This window comes from Oryctolagus cuniculus, chromosome 15 (assembly GCF_964237555.1).
Source record: "Oryctolagus cuniculus chromosome 15, mOryCun1.1, whole genome shotgun sequence".
NCBI lineage: Eukaryota > Metazoa > Chordata > Mammalia > Lagomorpha > Leporidae > Oryctolagus > Oryctolagus cuniculus.
The window spans coordinates 52,438,541-52,454,428 of NC_091446.1; the positions used below are offsets into that span (position 1 = coordinate 52,438,541).

Consider the following 15,888-nt stretch of genomic DNA (forward strand, 5'->3'; position numbering starts at 1 on the left):
ATGGGATTTCAACATCTGTGCTTTTACTTTGACAGAATCATATCCATTAGCACATGAGAAAAAAAAAGAAAGTTGTTCATCTTGAATGACACCAATGTCTTCAGCATGCTTCCCTAGCTGTCTACAGTGCAGTCGGATTCACGGGAGGAAAGGAGAGGAGAGAAGACAGCACATACAGATGACAATGACAGAATGAGAAACTACTGGTAAGTCACTCCACAGGCAATCACAACGGGTCATGCACTAGGGTCTACGAGTCGGCAAGTGTTTACAAACTATGCTGGGTCTCCGGGCTGTGAGCCAAGAGCACTCGAGAACCCTGCCTGCCTTCATTCTCACCAGTCCTCCTACTGCTCCTCCTCTCACTGCCGGCCTTTTCACTCTTTGATTTTAAAGGCGCTGCCTCTGTGTTCTTATCTCTAGCAGACTTCGTGGTAACTGAAGGCTTGCCAGCCCGGGAAGTCTCGGACAACGACGTGTTTCTTGAGGTACTCTCTTCCTCATCGGACACCTCGGACTGCATCTTTCTGTCTTCTTCAGAGAGGCGGTCCACAAGCTTTAAGGTCTCGCCACTAATTCCCTTAAAATATTCAATGGAATGTTTACATACTTCCTTAAGCTGACTTTTCCTGACTTTAACTGTGGTGGTGGAGGTGGTGGTGGTGGTGGTGCTGTTGCAGCTGCTGCTGGTGCTCGTGGCAGTGGTGGTGGTGGTGGTGGTGGTGACACAGGTGGATCTTACCTTTACTGGCAACTTGGACGGAAGCTGTTTGGCCTTGTCTTTCTCTGGCTGCTCTTGTTTTTGTGTGGCACATGCTTTTCTAACTGAGACTGTGTTATCCCTGTGTGTGTGTTTTACTGGGATTCTGGACTTTCCATCTACACATGAAGAAGAAGGAAGGGTTGTGGTTTTCCCAGGTGGACTAACCTGCTTCGTTTTACTTGCCTTAAGGTTTGGCATATGGTTGGGTGGGAGGTTATCTTTTGGTGCAGTGGCCTTTATGGGAAGTTTGGATTGTCGCCTAATCCCTATGGATTCCTTTGTCCTTTGCTGCTCCCCGAGCACTTTCTGCTTATCTTTTGTGCAGTGTCCGTGTGGTAGCCCTGGCTTTTTTCCTGAGGAGCCTTTCACTGGCTTAGCTTTCTCAGTGGCACATCTGGGTGCGGAATGTTCTGGGAGCACTACATGACTTGTCATGTGATCTGTGTGCATGGTGGAAGCATCCAAATTGTTGTTGTTATTAAAGTTATCTTTTTGAAAATCATGTCTTTCTTGGGGCCTAACGCCCATCTGGCTACTGGCTGCATTTGCAGTCATGCTTAGAGCTTCGTGTTCTAATCCCTGACAACTGGTCGCCACCGCTTCTAGCTTATCTGGTACTTCTGCAGGGCCTTCTTTCTTCATGGTCATGGTGGATGCAGAAATTCCCATTTTGATGGGCGTGCGCAACTTGGGGTCAACTTTAGAGGTGCTGGTGGCCGCTGCCGCTGCTCTCTCCAGGGAGCCGCTACCGGATGTGTCTTCCTGACCCTCTCCGCTGGTCGGGATGCTGGGGGGAGGTTCCACTGGAGGTGCCTCTACATTTCTCTCTAGATTGGTTTCTACAGCGGTGTCCCCTGCCTGTGGCTGTGGTGTGGCCGTGACCATGGTTTCATCCCCTTCCCCCTGGTCCCCTGACTTCCCTTCAGAAGTATGCTCACCAATCTGGAAAAATTGGAGCCTCTCTTCAACAAAATCCCTCTTGCTCATGTCAATTGCACCACTGCGAGTCATCTCAAACATTTTTCCTTCATGAAATGGGAAGGGGTTAGGCTCACTAGTTGGGGTACTTTCGTCAGTTGGCGTTCTGGCTGGCGTTGTATCAGGGGTTGTTGCTGGAGAGCGGTCTTCCACCGCCAGACCAAACGGCTTAGTGTCATCGTCCCGGGACTTACTGTCAAAAACTTCATCGTCCCCTCGGTTATTAGACCAGGGGTCGAAATCTAGACCTTTGGTAGCTACGGTTTTAAAAGGAGTGGCAAATTCTTCGTCTACTTTGTAACTGAAATAAGTGTCAGGAAACACTGATCTGTCGGGATGTCTGCCTTCTAGGGTGAAGAACTGGGCCCCGGACTTCTGCTCAGTCTTATCAGCAGTCTTTCCGGAGGAAGGACTTTGCGTACATGGCTTCTCCTCCTCTGGTCCCACCTTCCCCTCCTCCTCGATAACTTCCAGTTTACTCTGGCTAAACGAGCGGTCGGCTGGCTTCAGAATGCCCTCTGTGTTCCAGACATCTTTCTTAATTTCCATGGTCTGACTTGGGAGCTTGGAATCACTCTCGGTCAAACCATCGTCTTCATCTTGCAGGTCGTAGCCATCCAGAGAGTCGATCTCGGTGGCGTCTGTATCGTGGGAAAATTCTGCGGTGGTGGCGATGGAACACTCGGTGATGGACTGGTCGTTGTTCCCATTCTGGGCCGTTTCGTTCTGAGGCGAGTCAAGGGGGAGGCCAAAGTCATTCTCCTTGGCAGATCCATTACTTTCCGATTCCTTCTGGTTGTCGGCCTTGGTGGCGGCCGCTTTGCATTTTGTCATTTCTTTCTGATCGTCGTCTACCTCCTTTAATTTGAAGGTATATTTTTTAACTGGGACCGGCTGATAAATGGACTCATCGTCGCTGGAATCGCTGACATCGGCCCCTGGAGGGACCGGTGACGGTGGCTGCACTCGGATGACCGGTTCCGCCAGCTGGTACTTGTCGTGTTCATCTTGCAGGCTCACTTCGATCAGCTCACCTTCCTTCTCGGGGCGATAAGGCTGCTTCTCTGACTCCAGCTGCTCTGCATCCAGCGGGGGAGGAGGAGGAAATTCAATGTAGGCAACTCGATTGGTTTTAGGCCTTTGGCTAGAGTCTCTGCCCACCTCATTGGGCATTTCCCGTGCGACTGGGGTTTCCTCCGCTGCAGGCTGCTTTAGGGAGGTCGACTTGGCCTGCTCCTCCTCCTCCGATTCCTCAGAAACCTCGGGAATTGGACTGGGTTTGCCTGGTATGAAGGCTATGAGCGAGTCTGGTGTCTTAGACGTAAACTCGTAGCTCACTTCCTCCGAACTGGGTGTTTCCGGGGTCAAAGGGCTTTTCCCAGAGCTGTCTAGAAAGGACACTTGCTCTAGAGTGTCGTCTTCCGGGCTACCTTGGGGAGAGGGAGGCTGCTTCGGCTGCCTGGTTGTGTAAAAGGTCCCCCTGGTTTCTTGCACTGTCTTACACTCCTGACTTATGATTTTTTTGACACTTCCTTGTTGAATCTCTTTTTCATATTGCTTCCCCACTTGCACGAAACTCACATACACAGGCAAGGTTTTTATCTCCTTCCCTCCCTCTGTCTGCGCTAGGGGTGCAAGTTTCTCCAATCCGTCCATGGGACTGTGGTCAAATACGTCACTAGAGGGCGACTCCTGGCCTGGGCTAAACTCTAAAGAATCAGGAGATTTGGTGGGGGAGGTTTCAGGTTCCTCTAGAGGTGGACACAAGCCTACGTAACTCTGTTTGGACACCTTGCTGATTTCTGAGTAGGTGACTTTTGCATCTTCTATGGAATTAAAGTGCTTTGTCTCAACTGTCTCTTTACTCAGACTCGACTGGGACAGCTTGGGGGAAGGTGCGTGTTTTGGAAGCGCCGCGGGCTCACAGAAAGCGTGGGGACCATTAGCAGGCAGCCCATTCCTCTCCTCGGCCACGCGGACCGGGCCGTGCGACACGGCCGGGCTCTCGCCTCTCCTGGCCGGCTGCTCAGGAGGCCCGCCTGGACGGTCCCCGTCCGTAACAACATATTCCCTGTATAAGACTTTTTTGGAGGGCGATTTTACAGTCATTTCCTTAATTTCTGAGAGAGAGCCATTGGTTAACACTCTGTGTTCTCTCTCAGTCACAGACAGAAATTCGTTCTTTTGGGCGACACTCTGACTCTCGGGGTGGCCCAGGTGACTCTCTCTCACATCATGGACAAGGACATGTGAAAGTTTTTCCTTCTGGGACTTATTGTAACTGGCTCCGGAACTTTCCCACGTCCTAAAGACCTTTTTGTCCCATGGTCCCTTAGCAGTGGCTAAGTCTGAGGTTACAGGACACGCTAAGTCTGCAGCCTGGTGCCCAGAAAAACGCTCCGGCATGGCTTTACTTGGCGTCTCAGTTCTCTGTGTTGTCGCCTCATCGGAGCCAACATCGTTCACGACCACATCGCCGCCTTGGGCAGCCTCATCTTTAGCTTTCGATACCAGAGCACCGTTTTGCACAGATCCGCTTTGATCTGCGAGGTCTGTGCCGCCCTTCTGCTGTTTTTCTCTAGCAAAGGCTTGGTGGACAGGCAGCCTGCTCTCCTGGAGTTTTTTAACTGGGATTCTGGATTGGCCATCCAGCCTCTTGTCTTCGTCGCACACGTCCTTACTTTTGATGTGCGCACCTTGTTCAAATTTTAATCGAATGGAACTGAGTTTGGATTGTTTGAGCTGAAATCCAGACTGGGGCCCTTCGGGTGCTTTGCTCTGGGCCACGCCTCCTCTGGTTTCCTCTGGGGGCTTGCCGTCTCCAGCGTGCGGGGGGAGAAGAGCCGGCTTCTCCGGGCTGACACCGGGTGCTCTCCTCTCCTCGGCCCTGGGGAAGCCTGCTCCATCGTGGCCATGCTGCCTTGCCTTAACCCACTCCTCGTTGGACGCCAGCAGTTCCGTGAGCAGGCCCTTCTCGGGGCTCTGGGCAGAGTATTCTTTGCCATTTCTCGGGCGCGGCTTTTTCTCGGGGGACTGCAGTTCATCGTTTAGCTTTTCGGTTTTGTCACGAAAAAACTGTGACACTTCAGTCAGTTTCTCTTCCGCCTCCTTCACGGTCCTGTCCACCCTATCTTCGTAAATCAACTTCTCTCTACCTCTGTCTAGTCTGTCCTCAGTGAAGCGCATCCACATGGCATGCTTGGGACTACCGACATCGCCAGGGTAGTGCAATACTGTCACTTTATCAAAATGCTCATCTTTAGACACCTTCCCTACACCATTTTCAGACACATCTTTATAGATTTTGGAGAGAATCTCTTTTTTGGGGGCAGTGGCTACTTTTTCTCTGGCCCGCTTATCAGACCCCTGTAACTCTGAGCTAGACTCCTCAGTATCTGAGTGAGACACGTCTAGCTTGTCTGACAGAAGCATTTTCTCAGCAAACCTGTAAGACTCCCCTCTTAGTTCTGACAACTCATCGTCATGGTATTCTATCGAGTGCTGACTCAGAAGCTTCAGTGTTTTATAGGAGTCATCGGATATGAGTTGAGCGGAACTAGGGCGACTGTCTTCTTCTTGGGACACGGGAGTGTTTACTCGGGAAGACTCCAGGTAGGAAGGCAAGGACTCCTCGGCAGTGAGTTCTTCTTCTTCTTGCTGACCCTGTTCCTCTGGGCAAGGAAAAGCATCGTGTTTTTCTGGCAGAAAATCTTTTAGGTTAATATCTCCCCGGGGTAAGTCTTTCTGAAACACATACATCTCCTTCTCTGGATGCTTTTTGGTTTCTCTAATAATGACTTCAGTGGGCTCAGCTTGGTTACCTTTTTCGATGTGGACTTCTATAATACGCTCCAGTTTGGGTTTCATTTGGCTGTCCTTCTCTGCATGCTGGGCTGAGGCTTCAGCCGCACACCTGTGACCGTCTGGAGACACTGCCGACTTATGCTCAAACAGACCTGCCAGCTCTTTGGAAGGGTCGCGCCCAGACTGAAAGGCCTTCATGATGTCGTGGACCGACATGGTCTCCTCGATCCTCTCGGAGCTGCCCTCGCTGCCGGGTGGGGAATGGTACACCATCCGGGTGGTGGTCGTGATGTGGGTCTCCTCTTTGACGCGCACGCCTTTGCCCAGCACCCGGCTGGGCTCCTCGTCTTCGCCGTTGGCTTTCATCTGGAAGGCTTTCACCTTCTCCTTGATGCTGGAGGGGGCGGGCTTTGGCTCCAGCTCCGTAAAGGTAGGCGAGGGCTTGGGGGACCCAGGCTCCTCTGGCTGGGACTGGGGAGCCTCCCCCGCCGAGGGCTCGTAGCTCCGGATCACGTGAACCACTTCCGTTCTGGTCTCCGTGATGACAGGCGGGATGGGGACCTCGTGAAAAAGCGGTTTGGGCCCCGTGCTCTCGGCGCTCTGCGGGGCCGAAGGGGTTTTCTCGCTTCTCGTTTCAAAGCCGCTGTCAGACAAGGGACTTTTATCTTGGTCATGTTGAGAGAAGTCGTCCGGCGACTCGAGAATCGTATCCGTGCCAAAGAAGGAATCGGCCATCTTACACAGCTCTTTCTCAGAGGTGGACGGCCTCACGGAGGCTGGAGGCATTTTGAGTTTGTGTTCCTGCAAAGCCATCGCTGGTTTTAAAATTCTCTTCTGTCTCTCCTCGCCGTCCTTCTTTGCATCCTCGAACTTGTACTTGAGATTTGTCAGGGAGCCGCTCCCAATATCGTTAGTCAGGTAATCGATGACTTTGGTCAGGTTATAATCCTTCTCCGAGGCGGCTTTCGCCTTGACTTGCACCCTCTCGGGCAGGGACGGGGCATGGCTGGCTGCAGCCTGTCTGGCCTCCCGGATTTCTTCCGAACTAAACTCGGTCCAGTCCTCTTCGGGAGAGCGTCCTTGGTCACTCTTGGGGGACTTGGGCGATCCTTTGTCATCCACACATACATCCTTCTTCAGGATCTCGCTGACTTTCACTAAGTCTTCCTTTACTTTCTCCACAATTTTGAAAGGTTCTTCGTCCTCCATCCTCCCTTCCCTGGGGAGCTCGGGGGGGAACGGCTTCTCCTCGGGCACATCCGTCTGCAGTATTGCGGTCATCCGCATTAGGTCCTCTTTCATTTCGGCCACGTCTTTTAATATCTCCTGACTGGAAGATAGAGAAGACGGTGTGGACAACTTTAGGGAAGAGGGCGTAAGGAACAGGGATGACTTAACCGGAGATGAAGTTCGATTGAAATGGGGCTGGGGGCGTGTCTCCGTAGTCAATGTTTTAATGGGCGACAGCAAGGCGGCTGCTGATTTGGTGAGTGAATTCGAGTCTGGAAGTTTCTTTAGGGCTGGTTCTGGCAAAACATTGACTACAGAGTATACTGGCACTGTGATAATTGATGAAGTTACAGAGGAGGTAGTTGCGGAGAGCGATGACCCGAGGGATGTATAGAGAGCACTTGCGGAAGGAGTTCTTAGAGACGGAAAAGCTGATGGGGCCGCTGCGGGGACGTATGACCTGAGTGGGGAAAATGGCATCGCTGTCGTGGTGGCAAATACTTTATCAACCGTGTCAGTGGCTGCGTTCACTACAGAGTTTGTAGCTGTGGAAATTTTGTCCTGTAACGTGGCAGTGGCTTTGCATCCGTTAATTAAAGTTGAAGACGACGGATATTTCAGAGGAGAAACCGAGCCATTGACTAAAGCTACCTCTGCATGTCCGGGCATCTGTTTCAAGGGTGACGACAGAGCAGATGCCATCGTGACTTTAGCGGATGAAATGACATCGACTGCCGACTGAGCTGGAGCCACCGCTGACTTTAAAGGCGACGAGATCAGCGGTGTTGCTGATGTAATGATGGACTTAAATGGCAAACTGGAGGAATACATGTTAAGGTTGGATTTGGGGGAAGCCGGGGGTGTCATGGTAATTGACGACCTCTCCAGCAGGGACCCTCCTGTAGTCACTGGAGAGGTTCGAGAGGAAAACGTAGAGTTGGATGCCAGCCCTTTTAAGGGCGTGGCCTCTGTGACTGTGGGAGGTCTAACCAGGGTACCAGAGGAAACTTGGAGATTGTATGGAGATTGTGACACCACCGTTTTTATTGGCGAAGAAATTGTCCGAAAAGATCTAATCGGAGATGCCACGTCACTAATGGATTTAACTGAAGATGTAGTTGACGCTCCTAAGGTGGATTTGATTGGAGAGGGAGTCGAAACAGACCATATCGATTTTAATGGAGAAGCGGACGGCGTATTAGAGGAAGAACTTGATAAGGAAGTGAAGCCTGACTTGGCCAGCCCAGGCACTGTGTTCGGAGCTGTTGTCCAGGACTGGTATGGTCTTGTAGAAAAGAATGGCTTGTATGAGTAAGTGGTAGGGAGGGATCTTGTTGCTCCTGCACTCCGTTCAACTGTTTCTTAAAATTTTTAAATGAAATCAAACACAAAAATCAACAAAAATGGTTGAGAAACAGAGAGACCAGAGAAAAAAATTGGTCAGTAAACTTTGAAATATTACAAAAGCAAGTACAATTGTTTGCAGCATGACTTAGAATGGAAGAGGCAAAAAGGAACAATTACATAAAGGAGGAAAAATAAAATTTCCACAGACAAGACAACTAATCCAAAGTTTAAAAAACAACTCAAGAAATAAAAAACAGAGCAGTGGGAAATGAAAGACGGGAAAAGCACATTGCAACCAAATAGGCCAACAATGAAAAATGGAAACACATGAGGAAAGAATTAATGATGAGAAATAACCACAATGGAAAACTCTTCCCTTACTTCCTATTGACTTTCTTATGTGCTGGTTTGGAAGTTTCAGTAGCCGTTCTGTTTTGCCTGTATCCGCACATGTTTGTTTCGTGCAACCATATGACTTTCATTGTAGTCATTGTCTAACCCTCCCTCTTCTTGAGCCTTCCCATGATAGAGAGTGTACCTCCTCAGAACCATTTCCAGATGTGTAGCTGCACATTAAATATCTACAACTGTTTGAGAAGACCACTCAAGCCTATTTCATGCAGAATCCAAAATAACTTTTAGGTGACAGGCAATTGATGTGCAAACTATGAAGCCACTGGATTTTCAATCTCTATCTTCCATGCACAATTCGGTTATGCTTTTCACCCATAAAAAGCCAATAAGAGCAAGAAATTTTCTGAGTCAGAATCTTAAACAAAACAAAAACAAAGAAAAGGAATGTTTGCATTTATCTTTTCCATGCAGTATATTCCTTTTGATGGAGAAAAAAGAAAATGTAACATGGAATGATTTTTAAATGCATGTGTACATACACACACAAAGAAAAAAAAACAAAATATGATTCATGGTTACCATAAGCAAGCAAAGCAACTGAAAACATCTTATCATGCATGATATATCATGGCAAACAAGCCAATAAAGTAATACAATTTGTATGCCATATTATGTGCAATATATACACTTTAAAAATACTTTCACAACAGCATTTAAAAAGAAGAGTACACTTTTTCCATGAGATGTAAAGTCTTGGTACCTTTTGAGATTTTAGGGAAGTATTTACTACTGTACATTATAAAATACATCTATATGTATATAGAGCCATGTCTGTAGCTTTCTTCATGATGGTTGCGAGAACACAGATTATCTGAGGTATTGTTTCATAATCTATCCCACTTTAGATTCTCAAAAGGTATCATGGGGGAAAATCTAGAATAGAATAGAATAGTCATATTTTTAACACCCCATAGTTAGGTATCTGCAGTGGAATATGGTATATTTGTGTGTGTGTGTCTGTCAATTGCAAAGGTACCAATTCATACTCATTGGAGTCATGGGTACCTCAATCATTGGAGCAGCCATGAGGTGGACCTACCACTAGAAAAGACAGATGCATTCTCCTTGCGGGGGCGGACGGGGGTAAGAAGCATACAAATGAGGTAAGCACACTTGCAGGGGGACGGCAAACACGCCTCAGCCCTCTCTACTTCTTCAGCTCTAACAAACCCATCAAGCAGGTCACAGATTTTGAACACCTGCTGAGGGACACGTTCTATGCCAAATTTGCAGACAGTCTTGCTCCATGAAAACTTTGGTTCAGAGTAATAGTGGAACTTGAAAAGGAAATGAGACTCAACTGCATCTTTCCTGCTCCTCTCCGCTGTGCCAGGCCACTACTACTATCCTGTTCTCGGATTACCAGCTTCTCCCCCAAAGGTGAAGACTTTCACTCCTGGTGTACGTTTACATTCAGACAGTCAGAACCTATCCTTGTCAAGACTTACATATTACTCTAAGGAAGTGGAAGAACTAAGGAAAAACTCACCTATTCATTACCCTTCCTAGCTGTGATTCTCAGTACCATGCTGCTCAATTCCTTGGAAACACCATAACACAAATGGACGATCTGGGGATCCTTTCCATCCAATGACTTGGCCTCAGTTCATGGATGTATTTGGTAACTACTAGAAATGGGCAATGCCTCTCTCCTTTACCCCTGAAGGATGGCTACATCAGGCAAAGAAGTCTTTTTGAACCCTATCTATGCTTCTGTACTTTGCAAAGAACAACCAACTTACTGATCAGTTACACATTTTATCTTTTAATGATCTGTCTTTTCGCAATACCTTTTTTTAACAAAGGGAATTTTGGATTATTAGACACTGAGCTATATCAGAATCTTTTTCCTAGGGGAGCAGGAAGCAGCGGGAATGTTTTAAAACCAATTCAGAGGCCATGGCATTTTGTAGTTCTCTTTTACTCCCCTTTTATTCCTTTTTACTCCTGGCATACTATCCTTACATGCCCTTTCATAAAACAGAAGTGCCCTCTTCCTTCCAGCAATAGTCAAGAAAAACAAGTTGCATCTACCTTACGTGAAGCTAACCAAAAATGTTGGACCACTTTGATAAGTGGGAAAAATTCAATGACTTAACACATCAATGGCCTTACCATTCAGGAATCCCCCCAAACTCCTGGAGGACCAGAATCAGATGGAAACCTGCCTGCTCCAGGGGGCCTGTGATCTAAGTGATCTGGTCCATCAAGCCCACCCAAAACCAATGAATGGTGCCTTGGGGTGTGGTGGGCCTCCCCACCAACTTCCCTTTGAGGCTAAGATTTAGATCACAATATGGGTCTCCAGGGCAAACCAATATTCCAAAAAAAAAACCCTTCTACCTGGTGTATTTAGTTTAATTGAAAAATCATCTACCTACGCACACGTGAACACTCACACACACCCTCCCTATTCAGTAGCACAACAGGAGTAAATTTCAGCCCCAGTTTCTGGAAGGATTTACAGATTTTTCTGCTAAGGGAGAAAACAGATCCAAGGAAATGTTCATGAGTGTTGTAGGGTATCATTTCCCTGGTACTCCCTATTTTATATTTCAATATAAAAACTTCCCTAGTAGTCAAAGAGCTAGGTTCCAGCAGACTATGTTAAGACCATCTGAACTCAGTAGTGGAGCAGATTCCTACTACATATTCATATGCTATGCTGACCCACAAAAACAGTAACTCAGGTAAGGAGGGAAAACCAAAATGGTGGTTCTTACTGGTAAATTTCCCAGCCTCCCTGAATTCAAGCAACTATGAGTCGATGGAAACAACCAGGAATGACTCCCTAATTAAAAACTAATTTCTGTAGAAATTGTCTGCAGCCCTCCAATGGCTAAAGTGGCACCACTTTCTACCAGTCAATCACAGTGCTGCCCTTGGTCCTCTTAGCTCCTCTTTGTGGAGGGAGTGATCTTGAGGTCTGTCATGACAATTAGCAGGTTGAGGGAAGGAGAGGAAGGAAGCAGAGACAGAGATGAGCGAGGGGAAATGAACGAACACAATAGAATCTAATACTCTGATGCTTGCCAGGCACTTAACAATGAAACAAAACAGGCAGTGAGAAAGGGGTTTAACCAGTTTAGTGAAAATCAGCTTCAGAAGTGATATTTTAATAAAGTCAGGCTGGGAGAGTACGAGGGGGGATGGAAGAAATAAGAAATGAGTAAGCAAATGCTTCCTGAAGAAAGTAAGAAAATAAAATTCTTGCAAAGTGGGAAGAAAAAGCATCAGGGCTAGGATACAACAACCTATCTGTGTTGTGAAAAATGAGGTGATGACCAAAGTAACCTTCTCCTCCTCACTACCATCCCAAATATATAAGAGAAAATATTTTCTCTTCTGAACACAGATTGAAAGCAATACTGGTATTTATCTCCTAGAATAGTTGACAAATCAAGGTTTTAAAAGAAAAGCAATAGAGGCTTCTAACTAAAGAATAGTGGCTTTGAAAACTGCTTCGAAAGCTGCATATTAGGGGTGTTTGTACTTCATGTCTTCAAGTATGTACAAAAGATTATTTCGATTTCATGACAGGCAACTCTCCTTTTGTCACTGGGTTTTCTAACAACATCAAAATTTAGTTGGTATAGAAAAAATGTCTCTTCTTACAAAAATCCACATAGATTAGTAACGGTGTTAGAAAACTCACTCATTCCAGGCTCAGTCAAGTAGCTGTAGCGCTTACGTAAAGCTAAAGATGCAAAGCTCTGGCGTCTATCTGCTTTCTCAGCCTGAAAAAGAAAAGGGGAAAGAGCCTCTGTTTGCAGCTTCCCTGAGACACCGCCCTGGTTGTGAAACAGCTTCTAGGATGGCAGGTTGAGAGCTTGCTTATCCTGATTTTTTTTTTTTTTTATGCATTTTCCTCTTCCAGATGTTCATTTCCTACTGAGGTTCTATAGCCCCACCCCAGCGTCTCGACCACATAACCACCATTTAGCAAATACTTGTTTAAGAGCACTAACACAGTACACACGCTACAGGAACTACAGATGGAAGACGTGCATCACAGAGACTTCTGATGCTGAACAGTCACGTTGCCCCAAATCCATCCATACTGAAAACACACAGATCACAAAGTACACTCACTCCATGTGAGTACATTCATGGAAAAAAGGCACATAAAGTTTATTATTCCAATCACTACTGTGATCCCTGTATGTTAATAAGCATAAGGTACAAGCAAAGAGCTTAACAACAGGTTAATGATTTTATCAGCAGTAATGTTACTGCATCCTAAGGCTGCTGATTCTATTATGATTGATGCGTGGGCTTTAAAAAGCCATTGAGCAATGTTAGGAGATGATTTAGAAGGAGAAATTCTCTCAAAATTCAAATAAACAACTGTACTCTTTAAAAATGGCCAAGATACATATCTTTAGCTAGCTTATCCAATATTTATCAACAGCCAGGGAACAAATGTTTTGTATTATATAACACAAAATTGCTTTGTATTAATAAAATTTCTTATATTAACCATGATCTTGATTTAAAGGTTGTAGCACAGTAGATAGCAATAGATAGTAAAATGTGCACTTGAAATTTAAAAAAAAAAGTCTGTTGATATGTCAATCTAGCATATTTAAAAATATTAAGAACTTTATTGGTTCTTTTTAAATCATAAATTGGATTATAATTTTAGGCGTATTCTGAAGTACTCTTGCATGTGAAGGAAGAGTGAACCATTTTTTTAAAAAAAATTCATATCCTTTTACTTCACTTAAGCTAACACCTGCAAAAATACAATTTACACAGTTCCCACACTTCAGCCCTCTGCAACTTCTTTCATATAGATTCAATTTCTAGTCTGTCTCTGATAGAATAAAAGCAGAAGTGTTCATATTACCTCATCATCTTGATCTGACTCTGTCTCCTTTTGGTTCCAAGATGCATTGTAGAGACAAGGAATATTATAATGGACAGCAGGGAAAAGAATATCAGGATATGAAAAGGACTGAGTAGGGAGCACAAAATGCAAGCTGATTTAGAAAGCAAAGCAAATCAAAAGAAGCAACAAAAAAATATTAAGAACTGTACATCCATGGCAAACTAATGTGTGACATTATTTGAAAGCATAAAAATCTATGATCTACCAGCAGAAGCAATAAACAGAGGACTCCATCATACAAACTATAAGGATTTGACACCACAGTAACAAGACTTAGTCCATCTACACGAGGAGACTAATAAAACTTGAGTCTCAAAATTGTGGTACAAAGCGTTGCTTAATTGCATACCAAGGGCCCACTTCTTTAAGACTAGGGAAAGAAACTAAAATGAGCCAGGATTAAAAGATACCTTTTTATGTGCTGGCAGAGTGATATTTAAGTTGCAAACAGCTGTTTGGGGCAGTCCTTTTGTTGTCTTTGGTTCTTTCAGAAAAGACAGACGGCCACAGGGCTCTTGGCTGGTGTCTCTAATCTAGAAGAATTTAGGTAGTGACAATTAGGATTCTGTCTATGTGAGAGTTAATGTGCTTGCTTTAATGAAGCCCACTTAGAGGCAGGAAAGGTAGAGGGAAAAGAATTACTTGTCAGCCAGGGGAGTCACATTTGAATTTGGTAAGATTTAGATACCCACTTGCTAGCCTAAACACAGGATTGTTGGATCTGCTTGTCTTAACCTGCCAATTCATAGACCACTCAATAACATTTTCTTGTTGCCTAATAATTTCTTTTTCTCAAAGCTTCAGGTTTTGCAACAGCAACAAAACAATAAAAAAAAATCAATCATTGTATCTCCTGTTCTCTGAGGAAAACTATCTCCCCAGAATGTCCCTGGATGCCATCAGAAATGGAAATGAAACTGGACTATTGAATTTGGATTTCACCCATCAAATATTTGATTACTGAGCAATAACCAGGTGAGATACATATTACTATTCTAGATTGACTTTGCAAACATTTGCTTAAGTATTAAACATTTTAAAAGGCAAAGATGGTTTTTATTAATTATAAAGCTTAACTGGTACGCCAGCGCCGTGGCTCAGTAGGCTAATCCTCCGCCTTGCGGCGCCCGCACACCGGGTTCTAGTCCTGGTCGGGGCGCCGGATTCTGTCCCGGTTGCCCCTCTTCCAGGCCAGCTCTCTGCTGTGGCCCGGGAGTGCAGTGGAGGATGTCCCCTGCACCTGCATGGGAGACCAGGAAAAGCACCTGGCTCCTGGCTTCGGATCAGCGCGATGCGCCGGCCGCAGCGCACCGGCCGCGGCAGCCATTGGTGGGTGAACCAACGGCAAAAGGAAGATCTTTCTCTATCTCTCTCACTGTCCACTCTGCCTGTCAAGAAAAAAAAAAAAGCTTAACTGGTACGAAATTAAACTCCAGTAGAAGCAGAATAAAATCTAACTTCATTCCTAGGAGTTCAGGTTTGATGAGCTATATTATTTCTTTCTTTTTTTATATGACAGCATGTTCACGTACTCTCCCCTATTTGCTGACTCACTCTGCAAATATCCACAAATGGTGGGGGATGGGCTTGGTCCAAAGCAGCTAGCCAACAGCTCAAAGCAGGTCTCCCCCATGTGTGGCAGGAACTCAATCCAGGTTTTCCACTTGAACCACCACAAGCTCCCTCCCAGGGTCTGCAATGACTGGAAGCTGGAGTCAGGGGCCAGAACTGGGAATTGAACCCAGGCACTCAGATATGGGAAATGGGTGGGTATCTCAACTGGGAATCAATCTCAAGCACTTTGATGCATAACATGGGCATGTTAACTGCTAGACTAAATGTCCATTCCTTTCATGGGCTATTTCAAACTAAATCATCAAAAGTTTTTGTTTTTGTTCTCTAAGAGTGTTTAAAAATTTCAGAATTTCTTTTAGTAAAGATGATTTACCTTGATGGAAAATGGCAGTCTATTTTCTTTGAAAGCATAGAAGTTAAAAACAAGTTGTTGTCCTCCTTTGGTAAGTGGGGCCAGATTTCCATAACAATCAACATAAATAGGTTTTCCTTCTAGAACCTTTTGGAGTACAAGAAACACATTATTTCATGTTAATTTCAGTTTGAAGAGTTTTTGAGATTTCAAGTCACACAAGTCAAAAGAGTGACATGTTTGTTCCATTTCTCTTTGTTAGGAACTACTTCTATGTTGCTATTGGCCATTGCAAATTCAATAGTTATGATTCGAAACCCTGTCATGGACATGCACAAAACATAACTTTGTGTTCATTTCTATCCTAACAACATTAAACATGCTTGATAAAGTGCCTAACATCAATCACTCATTTATGTTGACTTCGAAATCATTTTTTTTGACTCTTAGATACTCATGTGGTCACTGCTTAAAAAGGAGAAGTCATAATAATGGGTATTGACAATGACGATAAAAATGAGAAAACTCAAGTAT

General features: G+C 45.4%; 1 protein-coding gene across 11 annotated transcripts in view; it reads right to left on the bottom strand.

The window, feature by feature from the left end:
• ANK3 (ankyrin 3) overlaps positions 1–15,888 on the bottom strand; it is a 353,783-nt gene that overhangs the window by 34,379 nt on the left and 303,516 nt on the right. For 6 of the 11 annotated variants that reach the window (XM_070057690.1, XM_051823304.2, XM_051823303.2 and 3 more), the window contains 3 exons: positions 15,376–15,501; positions 13,838–13,960; positions 12,192–12,273 (listed from right to left, as the gene is read on the bottom strand). In XM_070057690.1, the coding sequence (XP_069913791.1) occupies positions 12,192–12,273; positions 13,838–13,960; positions 15,376–15,501 (331 nt within the window). Of the gene's footprint in view, positions 1–339; positions 8,131–12,191; positions 12,274–13,385; positions 13,413–13,837; positions 13,961–15,375; positions 15,502–15,888 lie in introns of all 11 variants that reach the window. The other 5 variants (XM_051823298.2, XM_051823297.2, XM_051823296.2 and 2 more) reach the window with 1 other exon arrangement.